We start from the raw sequence: 18494 nt of genomic DNA, 5'->3' as shown, positions 1-18494 counted from the left end.
CCCACGAAGTTGACCTTCCTCTTCAGTTTAGAAATGGAATTCAGACTCCATTGCTTCTGGGAAAGGAGGAGAGCCATACCTAGATTAGAACCATCTGCCACCCCACTTTAGCACATCAAAGGAAAGTAGCAGCTTTGGAGACCTAAAGCTCTTGGATCTCTCAGGACCAATAAGATGGAGATCAGCTCTGTGGCGGGATGCCAGGCAGGTCTGGGAGGCTGATGAAAGGTTGGGTAAGGTGAACCTTCATAAGAGCCTAGGGATACCCAGATGGTAGTCTCAAAGGAGGGGCAAGAGGAGTGCATTGAAACCCACAAGGCAGTGCCCATCCTCTGCCTGTAACATGCATCATGGCTAGTACTCTGAGTCCTAAAGAGACCCTCTCGGAGAGCAGGACAGGAGCCTGTAGAGTGCGGCGTCCTCCAGCACAACAGCAGGGAGTGCAAGGCAGCTTCCCTCTGACCTTTATGTAGGGCAGAGGAATTTGTAGGATAGAGGAAGGGCAGAAGAATTCTTCCAATTGTCGGGAATTTACTTGGGTGGGGCAATGAGCTAACCGCAAACCTTTGCTTCTAGTCATTGCTTGTTTGCTACACCGCTGTAAGGGGAATTATGGGATGAGGTCATTGAAGCACGGGCAACTGGCCCATCAGGCAATAGGGGGCAACCAACCCGCCAATTTTTTCAAAAGGCAATAGTGGGCAACCAATCATTTTAAAGGTCAACGCATGATCCATGCGTAGTCAGCTTGTGCACAGCTTGTGCACCATAGAGATAAAAGGCATGCCGTTGTTCCAGTCGGGGTCCTTGCCTGTGAGAGTGGCCACTGCGTTGGTGCTCTGGGGCTTAGACCCTGGCTAGCCAGAAAATAAACCTCCTCTTATGTGATTGCATCCTCGATGTCTCTGCTTTTCTGTCCGGTGAGGCTGTGGAAGGTCGGTCCCTAACACTTTACAGGCTGCCTAAAGGAAGCCATTAGCAAATCTCATGAGTAGCACATTTCAGGAAACACATCTAGATTTGTTTCAGCCTCTTTGTGAAGGCGTTGACTATATATTCTTAAATAAGAAGCAGTGTGTTCAAGAAAATTTTCACAAAACCTTGTACACAAATGGTCACAGCAGCATTATTCGTAACAGCCAAAAAGCAGAAAAATTCTAAATGTCCATCAACTGATAAATAGGTAAATAAAATATGTACATTCATATAATGAAATATTAATTATTTGGCAATAAAGACAAATGAAGTACTGACACATGCTACAACATGGATGAATTAAAAACATTATGTTAAGTGAAAGAAGTTCATCACAAAAAGCCAGATATTATATTATTCCATGTATGTGAAATGTCCAGGCCAGGTGTGGTGGCTCACACCTGTAATCCTAGCACTTGGGGAGGCTGGGGTGGGAGGATTGCTTGAGGTCAGGAGTTTGAGACCAGCCTGAGCAAGAGTGAGACCCTGTCTCTACCAAAAACAGAAAAATTAGCTGAGTGTGGTGGTGTGCGCCTGTAGTCCCAGTTACTCAGGAGGCTGAGGCAGGAGGATCAGTTGAGCCCAGGAGTTTGAGGTTGCAGTGAGCTATATTGATGCCACGGCACTGTAGCCTGAGCAACAGAGTGAGACTCTGTCTCAAAAAAAAAAAAAAGAAAAAGAAATGTCTACAACAGGTAAATCTACAGAAACAGAAAATAGTTTAGTGGCTGCCTAGGGCTGCAAGGGATGGAGGATGAGGAATGAGAGCAAAGAGCTACAATGTTTCTTTTGGGAAAACTGGAAAATGTTCTAAAATTGATTGTGGAGATAATTGTACAATCAGTGAATGTACTAAAAGCCATTGAATTGTACGCTTTAAATGGCTTAATTGTGTGGTATGTAAATTATATTTCAATAAAACTGTTAGGAAAAAGAAACAAAGAAAGAAACTATGGCTGTCTCCAGAGAAGGGGACAGGGGAGAGAGGAAGGTTTAATTTTCATTATATTTTCATTGTTTTTTTTTTAATTTTTTGAAATCTGTATCATGGGTTTCCATTATATATTCAAAATGTTATATATATATATATATGTATAAATTTTTTAAAGAAGCAGTGTAATGTTGCTTTGGAGTCAGACAAACTAATTTAAATCTTGCTTTGAATCTTGGCTGTGTGACTTGTGTAATTCATTTTATCTAATGTAATCTCGGTTTTCATAAAATGAAAATAATAGTTCCTATATCAAAGAAATGTGAGGGTTATATGAGATATTTTACGTAAAAGACTAACTATAAGACCTGACACTGTGCACAGTAAGCATGGAACAAACGAGTTTCAAAATAATGGAATAAAAACATGTGTCACTTCCACATTAGCTCAGAATGTGCTCAGAAATTCTCTTCAGTCCATACCCACAGGAACTGACCTTGCTATGGTCAAGAGCAGTGCTGTCCCCCATAAAGACATGCTACATATTTGTCTACCAAGTGAGAACTCACCCACACCACGTGTACTAGAGGAAGGTCCTTAAGGGGTCACCTGCCTGCCTGACTGTGATGTCAAGAGTTGCTGAGACTGGAGCCTGAGTGGGGCTTCCTCCCAGGCAGGAATGCGGGGGAGCTGGTGCGGAGGGGTAAGGCCAGCTCTTTCTTGTCCAGAGGGGAGTTTGTACTCCACCCAGATGTCTGACTAAAGGAAAAACCAGCTTCTAAAACCCTAATAGTTTATGTTAGTAAAAAATGTCTCATACATATCGGAAAAGTATTGGTCCAACCAAATGATTCATTTTAAGATTCTTGAAAAGAGTGGCTCTGCAGGGCACTCAAACACTACAATCAGTAAGACCGTGAGGGAGCTATATAAAGAAATTTTTAAAATTTCAGGAAAATTCCATGTAAAATCCCAGGATTCCAGCAAAGGACCTAAGTTTAAAAGCGATCTCCTCTAGAATAGCTGAGAGGCTTTTGCAACGTAGCAAGCCATTGCCACTGCAGGGAGAACATATAGAGGCCCCTGCCCAGGAGGGGATGACTTACTTTGAAGCTGTACCTGACAATGTTCTGGGGTGCATGTGGGTTGTTGGCTGTCAGAATCCGGGTGAACTCCTCCTTTAACTCCTGAGGGACAGAAACACCAAGAGAGTCATACACGTAGGCCCCCCACTTCCTCTGAGGCTTAGGGGGATCCCCCAGGGTATCAGAAGCTGGGTTCTGTACAGGCTCCTGATCAGAACATCTCTGAAGCTGGCAGAGGTGGAAAGAACAAGGATAGGAGGTTACTCACTCACCGCATCAGTCAACTCCAGCTGGTCAGGGGGTCTAACTGTGGCTTTGGACTGGGTCCATTCATCTGCCCCTTCTCCCACTTCAGTCCCTGAATCTTCATCCTGGACAAAAACCTCACATGAGGATCAGGAGCACCTGATCTGCTTGGACAAGCAAGCAGGGCTTCAGGAAACCCCTTCATTCACAAATTCTCTCAGAAGCCAAGCTCTGCCCCTTGTACATAGAATCCAAAATGTACTACTCATGGAAGAATCCAAAGGAACTGCTCAGGACAGAGTTCTCTGCCTGAAAGATCATGACCACCTCCACCCTGGAGGTCAGGGCTTAGCTAAAATATTGCGGTGGGCCTTTAGCTCTAGTAGTGGGACCAGAAGTACTGGCGCCTTCCTACTGCCTTCCATAAAGCCCAGAAGCAAATGTTCATGACCAACTGCCAAAGGCAGGGCTTTATGCAAAGTAGCTTAGACATCAAGAAAGGATGCCAAGCTGTACTTCAACTCTAATCTATATTTTACCTTCCAGTCTGCCACCATAAGGCTACCCTTAGAGCAATACTCTCTGCCCTTAGTTACTTTAAGCCTCACATATCCTCACATTTGGAGAAAAAAAAATCAAGGTCTAGAAGTTTTGCGTTTCCTTGGTAGACAGTTAAATACCTTGCCAAAGTGGCTCATGACATATTTTTTTTAAATGGTCACTCTCACTAGCAATCAAATATATGCAAAATAAAACAATGCATTTTTTGTTATAAAATTGGCAAAACTATAAAACAAACCACCAAACAAAATTAACATCCAGTGATGGTGAGCTTGTGGGAAAACAGGCACCTACAAATTAGCATAACCTATCTAAACAGCAATTTGAAAATATTTGAAATATTTTCAAATATTTCAATTTGAAAAATTGAGGACAGCCTAATAATTGTTATATTCTGACCCAAATTTCTACATGTAGGAATTTATAACAAGGAAATAATCAAGGACATGCCCAAGATGTACATGTATGGATATTTGTTAGAGGATTGACATAATAGTGAAAAAAGAAGCATCTAAATGTCCAACAATGGGGCATGGTTGAACAAATTATGGCATGGCCTTAAAGAACATAGAGTAAAATATTATGCAGAAATTTCAAATGATGCTATAAAAGTATATTTATTAGCAGTGAAAGACATTCTAAATATTTTATGTGAAAAACAGGTTATAAAATAACATATACAGTTTGATTTCATTTAAAAATAAGTATGTGCCATTTTTACATATGCATAAAAATATCTAGGAGGATATAACATCACATATGAACTAAAGTTATTCTAGGGTGGGAGGCTTATGGGTGATTTTTAACATTCTTCTTTCAGTTTGTTTGAATTTTCTAAAAATACATAGATAGTATTTTCAACAGAAAAAAGTATTAAGTGTCTTGCTGAAAGACTGTGGTGGGCTCGGCACTTACTCTTTTCCTGGTTCCTCTGACTATGTTGTTGCTCTGAATGAAGAACAGAAACAGAAGGTAAGTCATAAGCAAACTGACATGCAAATATCATAAATGGTACTACATGGAGGCTTCTGCCCAGGGACCTCACAGGCAAAGGACATAGAGCTTTCCCAAGTCTCAGAAACAGTTTCCATGGCACACTAAGTGGTAACACGTTCTTCTTAGCCCAGCCAAAGAAGTCCTGTACCTGAGGCAGCCCCATTTCAGCATCAGTGGGACTGACCCATGAAGAGCAACTAAGTAACTTAGCACTGGGAATTTTCTATTTGCAAATAGTTCAACAAATATTTTTAAAGCATATTCTAAGTGCTCAGTCCTGTCCTAGGCAATAAGGGGATTTCAAAGGCAGATTATATTCATAAACACTTGTCTGGGATGAATATATGCTCTTTATGAGCAGGTTCTTTCATGTGCTTTCTATACTTCTGTATCTCCAGCAACTAGAACAATGCTCAGAACATAGTAAGTGTTCAAAATATTGAATAAATGCACGAATGCTATCAAATCAATTAGTTTTCATGACCCTGGGAAAAGTGTCATTTCTCTCTGGGCTTCAGTTTTCTCATCAGTAAAATGCATAGGATTGGATGTGATGACCTTCCAGTTCTAACATGCTTAAATTTTATGTTCCCAAGTGCAGCATGTTCAATTTAATTTGATAAACATTCTAGTTATGTGTTAGATACTAACTTAAGCAGTGGAACAAAGACAAAGAAAGATGAGGTTCCTATCCCAGTTTGCTCAGGGTCCATGGAGGACAGATTAGTGTGATCAATGCTCATATCTCACTCATTCACTATGTGTCCCTTCGAAAGCCAGTTCTGTGCCAGCAATAGAGATGAGTGTCCACAGGGCATGATGGAAGTGCACAGGGGCACCTACCCAGCCTCGGTTGCACAGAGAAGGCTTCCAGAGGTGGCCCTTTCTTAGCTGGGTGTCAAAAGACAAGCATGTATTGTCTAGGTGGATAAAATGTTTTGCAGAAGGAGAAAAGTATCAGTACAAAGGCAAGAGAATAATAATGACAGAGACAATAGACTGTTCCACTAGGCAAACAAACAAGAATTCCACCTATGCAGGACAAATAGATGTTTCAGATGATCAAGCTTGAGGGACATTAGTGGGGCTAGAGACGTGAGGGTTGAGGAGGGCTCTTGGAAGGAGCAGCCTAGAGCACTGAAGGAAGGGTCAAAGCAGCAGAGGAGCCAAAGGGCACACATTGGTGGCAGCATGGCACATTACAAAGAGGTCTCTGCTCCCAGCTCTGTCACTGACCATGTGTGTGATCTTGGGGAAGAATCTGAGCCTTGGTTTCCCAAATACAAAGTGAAGGAGTTAGACGCGATGGGCTCCTATGACTCTTACATGGTAGGGTCTTGGGGAGAGGCTTGGTGGTTGGAAGGGAGGAAAGGGATTCCAGAGGAAGAGAAAAAAGCATGTCTCAGCTTGGACAGGGATTGTTGCTGGTAGGGTGAGCAGCAGGATTCAGATTTCTGCCAGGTTTCCAAGGTTTCTAGTGATGGGAACCCTTCTATGAGGCTAAGCCACATGAGCCAGAAAGCTGCTTTCCTTTGAAGAGCCTCTAATCCCTAAGGTAACAGGATGGAAGTGTTACAATGTGCAAAAACTTTCCAGCCCACAACAGAGCACTGGAGGGCCAATCCCAACCCAAACCACCAGCCTTAAATAGAAAACGAGATCCAGTTACCACTGCCCCCTGTAAATATGTCTGTAAAACATTTATCTGGCAATAAAAGAACTGACAAGGCAATTTGAGTGTAATTGTTTTTGGCAGTTGGAAATATTTCAATTAACACACTATAAAAGCCACACTATAATAAATGCAAAACAGGCCAATGAAATCAGCTACAGACCTGACTTTCCAACCATGGCAAAGGAGATTGAATGTCAGGCTGCCACTGTGGGCCCCTTCTTCCAGAAGAAGAAGCTTGAGACAGACAAGCCTGACTTCCTAAAAGGCTTTTTGATGGCTCCTCCCAGAAGCCATCAAACCACGGAGAAAGACAGCCCAAACTCCCTCCCATGGCCCTCAGAAATCCATCATCTGGCTCCAAGTCTCCATTCCAGCCTGCTCATCCACCCCTCATGTGCTAGGAGTTTGGGGTACAGTCTCACGAGTCCCTGAGCCTGGCCTGTGCTTTTCTACCTCTCTACCTTTGTTGTTATTATTTCTTTTGCCAGGAATGCCACCTTCCCCTTTCCCCTCCTTGCTCCCACTATCTCTGCCTAACAAAAACTCTGCCCAACTAGCCTCTGCTAGTCCTTTATCTAACTCCTCATGACATGTTACCACCTTTCTCCTACCTTCCTCTACTCTTCCTTTCCTCACCTTCCACCACCAAAACAAGTACTGGCTGTTGTGAAATGGAAGATCAAATGCATCTTCAAATAGATACTTTTCTCTGGGTTTGGTCTACAAAAGGGGGCAATGTCATGAAAGAAGCATAACACTGCAGTACACCTGGGAGGCAGCTTGACAATTCCAGCAAGGGAGACCCATTCTTATTGACAAAAGAAAGTCCATTTCTCCTGGATAGGTCATTCTATTTGGCCGAGGGAGGATGTCTATGAAGGAGTGAGCCAGGAAAAGGACATTCACCCAACCCACTATTGCAGACAATTTAGCCCTGGTGATCAATGGGACAACATGTGTCCCAGTCTGAATTCCTTCATAGTAGAGTGTTGTTCTATTCTCATTGTTACAGATTCCAGTGTGAGCATCATGAGGGCGGAAACTGTGTCTTATTCATCTTTGGACCACTAGCACAGAGCCTAGCACTTGGATGGAGTTCACCTCTCCTTATAAAGGTCACCAGTAACAACTCAGCTGCTTAGTTGTCACTTCTCAGTTCATTTACAGGATCTGATGTTGCTGAGGACTCCCTCCCTCCTTCTTGAAACTTCTCTTCTACCTTCCTTCCCATGTCACTGATCTCTCCAATGGCTCCTTCTCAATATCCTTGACCCCTCCAGGGCTATATGCTTGATGCTCTGGTCTTCTTATCCTACACACTCCCCTTGGTTGCTCTTTTCCCTGCTCATAGCTTTATCTTCCATCTTGTGTAAAGCTCAAACCTATTTCTGCAGTTTAGACTTCTCAGAATTTCATGTCCAAATTGATGACAGAATAGTCAAAACTCACTATCTTACAAACCAACCTCTTTTTTTTTTTTTTTGAGACAGAGTCTCACTCTGTTGTCCAGGCTAGAGTGAGTGCCGTGGTGTCAGCTTAGCTCACAGTAACCTCAAACTCCTGGGCTCAAGCAATCCTACTGCCTCAGCCTCCCGAGTAGCTGGGACTACAGGCATGCGCCACCATGCCCAGCTAAGTTTTTCTATACATTTTTAATTGACCAATTAATTTCTTTTTATTTTTAGTAGAGACGGGGTCTCACTCTTGCTCAGGCTGGTTTCGAACTCCTGACTTTGAGTGATCCTCCCACCTTGGCCTCCCAGAGTGCTAGGATTACAGGTGTGAGCCACCACGCTTGGCCCAAACCAATCTCTTTATGTTCTTTTTTTTTTATCCCAAACTGCCACTTCCTCCAGTATTCCCTCAAGTGCACCACTATCCATTTAGCCATCCAGGTTGGAAACTGGAACTACAAATATTAAATATGCCTGCCTTTTCTTCACCCTCTCATTAGCATTCTAAGTCTAACAGTTTTATTTCTTTATTATCTTTCATAACTATCCTCTCCATTTACAGCCCCCTAATTCCAGCTTACTATCTTTTGCCTAACTATGAATACACATGATCTCCCTGACTTCAGTCTCTCTCCACTCTAACAATTACATCGTTATCACCATTTTCAGCTACTGAGCCAGCTACTCTGGGCCATTTACTAAGCTATTTATGTACATTATCTCATTTAATCTTCACAACCACTCTGTGGGGTAGGAGCTATCATTATTCCTACTTTATAGATAAGGAAATTGAGGCATAGAGAGATCAAGCAACTGACCCAAAGTTGACCAGGATTTGAATCCAAAGTCTTAATCACTATTTATAAATGATCTTCTCAAAACATAAATCTGATCATGTTACTCTCCTGTTTTAAAGTCTCCAAGAGCTCTCCAGCCCAAGTTCCCTAACATGGTACCTGCCTCATTTCCTACTCTTTCCCTCCCACAGCCACACTCAGACACTTACAGTTCTCCCAAAGCTTGTGTAGGAAAGAGCCAGGTAAGCAGGGAGACTGGGCCTGTGTGCCTGGTGGTCAGATATGCTCCCTGAGCTTTGGACAGGTGCCAGTGGCCACCTTGGAGGGGCTGCTCACATAAAACGTCTCCTCTGTTTCTCAATGTTCACAGGATTTCTTTCCTGAACCATCAACATCACTACATCTTGCTCCCTTCCCTCACTACCACCAACCATGATGTCTGGCTGCAATTAACACTTCTGTCAGGCCAGCCTCTGCATGGGTCCCACTACTCCATCAAGATGCTGCCTCTCTGGGCCTCTAACTGCCTTGTTTTTCTAGCATAGTTTTGGATTATCCCCTTGGCTCAACACACTTTGGGATGATCTTTAGGTTAACATCCCTCCTAGCCTGGCCCAGCCTTCAGGACTATCCCTTTCCATAAGCAACTCACAGTGCAACCCCACTCAATCTGTCCTAGAACATTTAAGGAAGCCAAAGGGCAGGGAGTGGGTCCCAAAGAAGTCCAGAAAACTGTGGAAGGGAACCGAGAGAGAATGAGATAGCTGACAAGAGACATTCTCATGTACAGCAGTAACATACCAAGAGCAGATGTTTGAAGTCTATTAGCCTGGCACAATCTGCAGAGGGGATAGGGGAGGGAGCAGGCAAAGACCAGTTGATCATCACCACCATCCTGGCTGCAATCTAGTGAGCACTGACTAACGTCCAGGCCTCCTGCTAGACATTGTACAATCATTACACTCAATTCTCACAGCTTTCTTGCAATGAAGGTAAAACTGTTCCCATTTTAAAGACAAGGATACTAAGAATGGTTCGAATCAAATGATATGGTCAATGGAAGAATACATTGAAAACAAAAATTCTGGTCGATGTAACAGAGGATTATTATTAACAACTACCGGGCATTTACCTGCATTTAGACCTGTTTTAGTTCATGATCTACTGAAAAGTGTAAGTGATCTATTTATCCCTGAGCATATTTTAGGGGTAAATAAGGAGAATAAAACATTCTTAAGCTGTTCCCCATTATTAATATAAAGATACAATATTTTAAAAATGAGTATGTGATCAGATGAAACCATGGAGCCCAACATGAGCTTTGAAGTCAACCATACCTATGTCTGAGTCCCCACTCTGCTACCTGCTAGTGTTATGACCCTTGGCAAGTTAATTGTCTTCTCTGAACCTCAGCATCCTTGTCTTTAAAATGGGCATCATAATGACACCCTCTCAGATAATCATAGGCTTGTTATAAGGATTAAATGAATCAATGCACATAAAGTGCATAACGTGGAGCATTTTATGTGCACCTGGCCAGAGTGTGTGCCCAGTAAATGATGACTGATGGCATTACATTCCCATTTAAAGACTCTGCTCTGCCCTCAGCCACAAAAGATCTGTGTGGCCCTTTGCCTACTAGGAAGCAACCCCCTGGGGATGACTATAGTCTTCAGCAGCTCACATCTCCATCTAAAAGTTCAATGCTGAAACATGATTGTTCCTGGAAAGAGGGGCTCTTCGAAGCATCCAAACCCACAGATGCTGCTTCCTCCTTGCTGGGGCCCAGGAGACTTTGTTTACCATTTCAGTTGTCTCGGTCCTTATTTTAAAACTCACTAACAGGTTTCCATTAAGCTAAATTGAAACTAAATACCTCACCAGCTTGTAGTTTCCGTTTCTAAAAGGGTAAAAGCTCTTAGTCCCAAAGGAAAAGCAATTCCCCAACAAATCTTCCTCCAGATACACTAAATACATTTCAAATCCCTGAGCCTAGTACAGTGTTTAAAACATACAGAGGGCACTCCATAAGTGTTTGTAGTTGAAAGAGATATCAACATTTTGAAACAGTGGCATGCAGGGCAAAAAGTACTATCATACATTGTTGTGGGAGTGCCAATTGATGCAAACTTTTTCTTGGGTAATTTGGCAGTATTTACCAAAATTAAAATGTATAAACCCCTCAACTCAGCAACTCCACTTTCTTGAATTTTTTCTAAAAAAATACTCACACCTGTATAAGATGTATGTACAAAATTGCTTGCTGCAGCATTATTTGTAATTTATTTTTTTGAGACAGAGTCTCACTCTGTTGCCCAGGCTAGATTGCCATGACATCAGCCTAGCTCACAGCAACCTCAAACTCCTCGGTTCAAGTGATCTTCTGCCTCCCTCAGCCTCCTGAGTAGCTGGGACTACAGGCATGTGCCATCATGCCTGCCTAATTTTTTATGTATATTTTTAGTTGTCCAGCTAATTTCTTTCTATTTTTAGTAGAGATAGGGTCTTGCTCTTGCTCAGGCTGGTCTCAAACTCCTGAGCTCAAATGATCCTCCCACCTTGGCTTCCCAGAGTGCTAGGATTGTAGGCATGAGCCACCGCGCCCAGTCTGCAGTATTTTTTAAATGGAAAAAACTCTAAATATTCATCAATAGAGGCCTAGTTAAATAAATCAAATAATAGAAAATAAATTATTATAGCAATTCAATGATAATATGCATATTTTTATAGAATGACTATTGTACATGGTGACTATTGTAACAATGAATTGTATTCTTAAAAATTGCTGAAAGCAGCTGGGCTCCGTGGCTCATGCCTGTAATCCTAGCACTCTGGGAGGCTAAGGTGGGTGGATTGCTTGAGGTCAGGAGTTCGAAACTAGCCTGAGCAAGAGCAAGACTCCGTCTCTACTATAAATAGAAAGAAATTAATTGGCCAACTATATATATATAGAAAAAATCAGCCAGGCATGGTGGTGCATGCCTGTAGTCCCAGCTACTCAGGAGGTAGAGGCAGAAGGATTGCTTGAGCCCAGGAGCTTGAGGTTGCTGTGAGCTAGGCTGACGCCACCACACTCACTCTAGCCTGGGCAGCAAAGTGAGACTCTGTCTCAAAAAAAAAAAATTGCTGAGAGCAGATTTTAAGTTTTCTCACCACAAAAAATTATAAATATATGAGGTAATACACATATTAATTAGCTCAACTTAGCCATTCCACAATATATACATGTTTCAAAGTTTCATGTTGTATGTGATAAATATATATAATTTTTACTTGTCAATTAAAAATAGTATATTATTTTTAAAATAAAAAGAATGAAGTAAAATTTTATGTATTGTTATGGAGAGCTCACTAATGTATACTGTCAAATAAAAAAGCAAGTTGTATGAATAGATGCTCCATCTGTTTACTTTATGAATATGTGTGTATGTGTATCTACCTATACATACAAAATTTCTGGAAGGATATAGAGAATCTGTTGACAGTGGTTTGTTCAGGCAGTGTGACTGGAGAATTATGAGGTGGGGGACTAATATTGTTTGCCATCTACTCACTGTCATGGTTTTAATATTTTTAATGTGAATGTGCACTCATTTTATAATGTGAAATACTAATTAAGAATTTAAAGATGCTACACAGCCAAAGAAACAGCCATTAGAGCTAATAGACAACCTACAGAATAGGAAAAATATTTGCATGCCATACATTCAATAAAGGGCTGATAACTAGAATCTATAAAGAACTTAGAGCGTGGTGCGGTGGCTCATGCCTGCAATCGTAGCACTCTGGGAGGCTGAGGCAGGAGGATTATTTGAGTTCAGGAGTACTAGACCAGACTGAGTAAGAGAAGAGCGAGACCCCATCTCTAATAAAAATAAAAACAAATTAGCTGGACAACTAAAAATATATAGAAAAAATTAGGCAGGCGTGGTGGCACATGCCTATAGTCCCAGCTACTCAGGAGGCTGAGGCAGAAGGATTGCTTGAGCCCAGGAGTTCAAGGTTGCTGAGAGCTAGGCTGATGCCATGGCACTCTAGCCTGGGCAACAGAGTGAGAACTCTGTCTCAAAAATAAAAAAAAATTAGGCCGGGCGCGGTGGCTCACGCCTGTAATCCCAGCTCTCTGGGAGGCCGAGGCGGGCGGATTGCTCAAGGTCAGGAGTTCGAAACCAGCCTGAGCAAGAGCGAGACCCCGTCTCTACTATAAACAGAAAGAAATTAATTGGCCAACTAATATATATAGAAAAAATTAGCCGGGCATGGTGGTGCATGCCTGTAGTCCCAGCTACTCGGGAGGCTGAGGCAGCAGAATCGCTTGAGCCCAGGAGTTTGAGGTTGCTGTGAGCTAGGCTGACGCCATGGCACTCACTCTAGCTTGGGTAACAAAGTGAGACTCTGTCTCAAAAAAAAAAAAAAAAAATTAAATTAAAAAAAAAAAACCTCAGCCAAATCAGCAAGAAAAAAAAAAAATCAAACAACCCCATTAAAAAGTTGACAAAGGACATGAACAGAAACTTTTCAAAAGACAATAGCCTAAGGGCCAACAAACATATGAAAAAATGCTCAATGTCACTAATCATCAAGGAAATGCAAATCAAAATCACAATAGATAAAACTTAACCCCAATGAGAATGGCTTTTATCAAAAAGTCCCAAAACAACAAATGTTGGTTTGGATGCTGACATAGAAACACTCCTACATTGCTGGTGGTACTGCAAACTAGTACAACCTCTATGGAAAGTAGTGTGGAGATCCCTCCAAGAACTAAAAGTAAAACTACTATTTGATCCAGCAATCCTACTACTGGATATTTACCCAAGAAAAAAGAACATTCTATAAAAAAGACATCTGCACTTGAATGTTCATAGCAGCACAATTCACAATTGCAAAGATGTGGAAACAACCCAAGTGTTCATCAATACGTGAGTGGATTAGTAAGATGTGATATATGTATACCATGGAGTGCTACTCAGCCACAAAAAACAGTGATGATATAGCGCCCTTGTAGTATCCTGAATGGAGCTGGAGCCCATTCTTCTAAGTGAAGTATCACAAGAATAGAAAAACAGACACCATTAAATTGGTACTAATCAATCAACATTTATGTGCACATATGGAAATAACATACATCAGGGATCAGGCAGGTGGGAGGGGGAGGAGGGGATGGGTATATTCACACTTAATGGGTGTGGTGTGTGCTGTATGGGGGATGACTTGTAGCTTTGACTCTGGTGGTGCAAAGGCAATTTATGTGACCAAAGCATTTGTACCCCCATAATATTCTGAAATGAAATAATTCATTAATTAATTTAAAAAAAGAATTTAAAGATCAACAAAATACATTTAAAGAAAGTTTTTCTTGGCTAGGTGTGGTGACTCACGCCTGTAATCCTAGCACTCTGGGAGACTGAGGCAGGCAGATTGCTCAAGGTCAGGAGTTCCAGACCAAACTGAGCAAAAGCGAGACCCCATCACTACTAAAAAAAAAAATAGAAAGAAATTAGCTGGGCAACTAAAAATACATAGAAAAAAATTAGCTGGGCATGGTGGTGCATGCCTATAGTCCCAGCTACTCAGGAGGCTGAGGCAGAAGGACTGCTTGAGCCCAGGAGTTTGAGGTTGCTGTGAGCTAGGCTGATGCCACGTCACTCATTGTAGCCCGGGCAACGAGTGAGACTCTTTCTGAAAAAAAAGAAAGTTTTTCTTTTCTATCAATACAGTGTTAGCACAGTGATCAGGTTGTAGGAAAAGAGGATGCAAGACCAGCTCCATGCCTCCCTGGAAACCCAGGAGGGCAGAAGCCAACTCTGTAGGATCCTTCCCAGATAAGGCTGCAGGAGGCAAGACGATATACAGCTCTATAGTAAGCCTTGGCTAGATTCCTGGCTCTACTATAAACTATATGTAAGACCTTGAGCAAGGTGTTTAGTCTCTAATCCACATGCTCTTGTCTGTAAGGCAGAGAAAATATTAGTGCTCCTCACAGAATTTCTGTGGGGATTAAAGAAAACAATGCATGAAGAGCACTAAGTCAGAGCCCAGCACACAGTAAACCCTCAAGTACCAGCGGCAGTACAGACTTTGTGGTTGTCATTATTTTTATTATTCCATCATAGTCTCCCATGCAAGGCAATTGAGCCCCTTTCTGAGGGCATACAATGAATAACTATAAAGTGTGTTGTCTAAGTCCCAAGAAGTCTTACTAGAAATAAGCCTGACAATCTCAGGGTGTCACAGCAGAGGGATGACAATAAAAATACTTTCCATTTATATAGCATATTTCAGTTTACTAAACATTTTTGAATATATAATCTCAATTGACCCTTAAAACAATCTTGTGTGGATGGATTTCGTTTAATCTTGTCAACTTTTTTTCTGAATCTATTGAGATATCATCATTATATGATTTCTCTTCTTTACTCTGTTAATATGAAGAAATGCTTCGATTTTTTTAATGTTGAGCTAACTTTGGGTTTGGGGTATAAGCCCCATTTGGTCTTATATATTATTCTTTTTATATACTGATCGAACAAATTTGATAATATCTTGTTAAGGATCTTTTTGCAGTTATGTTCAAGAGAGATATTAGTGTGTAATTTTCTATTTGTGTAATAGCTTTTTTTTAGGGTTATGTTGATATCATAAAATGAGTTGGGACTTGTTCCTTATTTTACCTTGTACCCTTTATTTTCTGAAAGACTTTGTGTAAGATTGGTGTTATTTATTCTGTATGTATTTGATACAATTCATCAGTGAAACCATTTGCACCTGGAGTTTCTTTGTGGAATGTTTTTAAATTATGAATTCAATTTCTTTAATAGGTGTGGAGTATTTTCCATTTCTTCTTGTGTCAATTAAGATACATTGTGTTTTTCAAAAAATTCATCCATTCCATCAAAATTGATGAATTTATTGGCATAAGGTTGTTCATAATATCCTTTATTATCCTTTTTAATGTCTGTAGGATCTATAGTGATATCTCATTTTTCATTCCTGATATGGCTATCTTTCTTTCTTTCTTTCTTTCTTTCTTTCTTTCTTTCTTTCTTTCTTTCTTTCTTTCTTTCTTTCTCTCTCTCTCTCTCTCTCCTTCCCTCCTTCCTTCCTTCCTTCCTTCCTTCCTTCCTTCCTTCCTTCCTTCCTTCCTTCCTTCCTTCCTTCCTTCCTTCCTTCCTTCCTCCCTCCCTCCCTCCCTCCTTCTTTCTCTCTCTCTCTCTCTCTCTCTCTCTCTCTCTCTCTCTCTCTCTCTCTCTCTCTCTCTCTCTCTCTCTCTTTCTTTCTTTCTTTCTTTCTTTCTTTCTTTCTTTCTTTCTTGACAGTCTTACTTTGTTGCCCAGACTAGAGTGAGTGCTGTGGCATCAGCCTAGCTCACAGCAACCTCAAACTCCTGGGCTCAAGGAATCCTTCTGCCTCAGCCTCCCGAGTAACTGGGACTAAAGGCATGCGCCACCATGTGCCTGGCTAAATATATATATATATATATATATATATATATATATATATATATGTTGGCCAATTAATTTCTTTCTATTTATAGTAGAGACAGGGTCTTGCTCTTGCTCAGGCTGGTTTTGAACTCCTGAGCTTGAGCAATCCGCCCACCTAGGCCTTCCAGAGTGCTAGGATTACAGGCGTGAGCCACTGCACCCGGCCTGTGCTTTCTTTTTATCTTGGTAAGCCTGCTATGTTCTATTGATTTTATTAACCCATTCAAAGAACCAACTTCTGGCACTGTTAATTTTCTCTATTGTTTTTCTTATTGTTTCTCTGAAGAAATAAATGAATGAATTTATGAAATAAATGGAATCAATGAAATAAATCTTGCCTGTACTACTTTGGATTTAATTTGCTCATCTTTTTCTATATTCTAAAGGTATAAACTTAGAACATTGATCTTAAACCTTTCTTCTTTTCTAATACAGAATTTAAAGCTATACATTTTCATTAAGCAAAATCCTAGCAGCATCCTACAATTTTTGATATTATATTTTCATTATCATTCAATTAACATAAATTCTAACTTCCCTTGTGATCTTTTTGACATATGGTTTATTTAGAAGCATTCTTTAATTTCTAAATATTTGGAAAATATTTTTGGAAAATTCCAAAAATATTTGGAAAATTACAGGCATGGTGGCTCATGCCTGTAATCTTAGTGCTTTGGGAGGCTGAGGTGGGAGGATCATTTGAGACCAGGAGTTCAAAACCAGCCTGGGCAACATAGCAATACCCCATCTCAAAAAAAATTTAAAAATTAGGTAGGTATGGTGGCACATGCCTGTAGTCTTAGCTACTCAGGAGGCTAAGGCAAGAGGATTGCTTAAGGCCAGGAGTTCAAGGTTGCAGTGAGCTGTGACCATGCCATTGTACAACAGAGTGAGACCCTGGGCAACAGAGTGAGACCCTGTCTCTAAAATATCAATAAATATTTGGAGACTTAAAAGACATTGTTTACTTCTATTTTGTTCAAACTATTCCTGGCATGCCAAAATTCTTTTTTGACATGGATGGATGTTGAATTTGAATTGAATTAAAATCTGTAGGATTTTAATCTTTTGAAATGTATTGAGGCTTATTTTATATCCCAGTATGCGATTGATCTTTGTGAACATTCTACACATTACTGGATGTAATTTTCGTTCTGCAGTTCTTTTTTTTTTTTTTTTTTTTTTTGAGACAGAGTCTTGCTTTGTTGCACAGGCTAGAGTGAGTGCCGTAGCATCAGCCTAGCTCACAGCAACCTCAAACTCCTGGGCTCAAGCAATCCTCCTGCCTCAGCCTCCCAAGTAGCTGGGACTACAGGCATGCACAGCCATGCCCGGCTAATTTTTTTCTATATATATTAGTTGGCCAATTAATTTCTTTCTATTTATAGTAGAGACGAGGTCTCACTCTTGCTCAGGCTGGTTTTGAACTCCTGACCTCGAGCAATCCGCCCGCCTCGGCCTCCCAGAGTGCTAGGATTACAGGCGTGAGCCACCACGCCCGGCTCGTTCTGCAGTTCTTGAGTGTAGTGTTCTATAAGTATCAATTAGGTCAAGTTGATATCTTCAATTAAATATATCTCTCAGTTACCAAGAGAGAAGTGTTAAAATCCCTTATCACTGTGGATATTTCTCTTTTCCTTTTTAGTTCTGTCAGTTTTTGATTCACATATCTTGAAGTTCTATTAGTAGGTGCATACACTTTGTGATTTTTTTGTCTCCCTCTTAAATTGACCCTTTATGATTATCAAATGTCTCTATTTATCTCTGGGAATATTTCTTGTCTTGAAGTCTACTTTGTCTGATAATAATAGCCACACAGATTTCTTATGCTTGCCATTTGCATGGTGTATTTTTTCCATTCTTTCATTTTCAAACTTTCTATGTCTTTACATATAAAATGTATCTCTTACAGGCAACATATAGTTGGGTCTTGCTCTTTTTTCTTTCCTAACCTGATAAACTCTGCCTCTTAATTGGAGGTATTGGTGTGGTTGTCTTTACCATGTTACTTTTTGTTTTCTATTTTTTTCCATCTGCTTTTTGTTCCTCTCTTCATCTTCTGCTTTCTTTTGTGTTAATTGAATATTTTTAGTGTTATATTTTATTTACTGTATTGGCTTTTTAGATGTGCTGCTCTGTATTTTGTGTGTGTGTGTGTGTGTGCATATGCACATGCATACGTGTGTGGTTGCTCTAAGGTTTACAATATGCCTCCTAAACTTACCATGGTCTACTAAGAATAAACACCATACCACTTTATACTTCACTATGTAATAATCTTACAACA

General features: G+C 40.8%; 1 protein-coding gene across 1 annotated transcript in view; it reads right to left on the bottom strand.

The window, feature by feature from the left end:
* DNAI1 (dynein axonemal intermediate chain 1) overlaps positions 1-18494 on the bottom strand; it is a 62511-nt gene that overhangs the window by 34465 nt on the left and 9552 nt on the right. The window contains exons 2-4 of the mRNA XM_012770119.2: positions 4714-4746; positions 3264-3362; positions 3013-3093 (exon numbers count right to left, since the gene is read on the bottom strand). Coding sequence (XP_012625573.2) covers positions 3013-3093; positions 3264-3362; positions 4714-4746 — 213 coding nt within the window. The remainder of the gene's footprint in view (positions 1-3012; positions 3094-3263; positions 3363-4713; positions 4747-18494) is intronic.

The sequence above is a fragment of the Microcebus murinus genome, chromosome 12, assembly GCF_040939455.1.
Source record: "Microcebus murinus isolate Inina chromosome 12, M.murinus_Inina_mat1.0, whole genome shotgun sequence".
Lineage (NCBI taxonomy): Eukaryota > Metazoa > Chordata > Mammalia > Primates > Cheirogaleidae > Microcebus > Microcebus murinus.
Note: the sequence above shows the minus strand (reverse complement) of the source record. Positions and strands in the feature narration are given on the sequence as shown.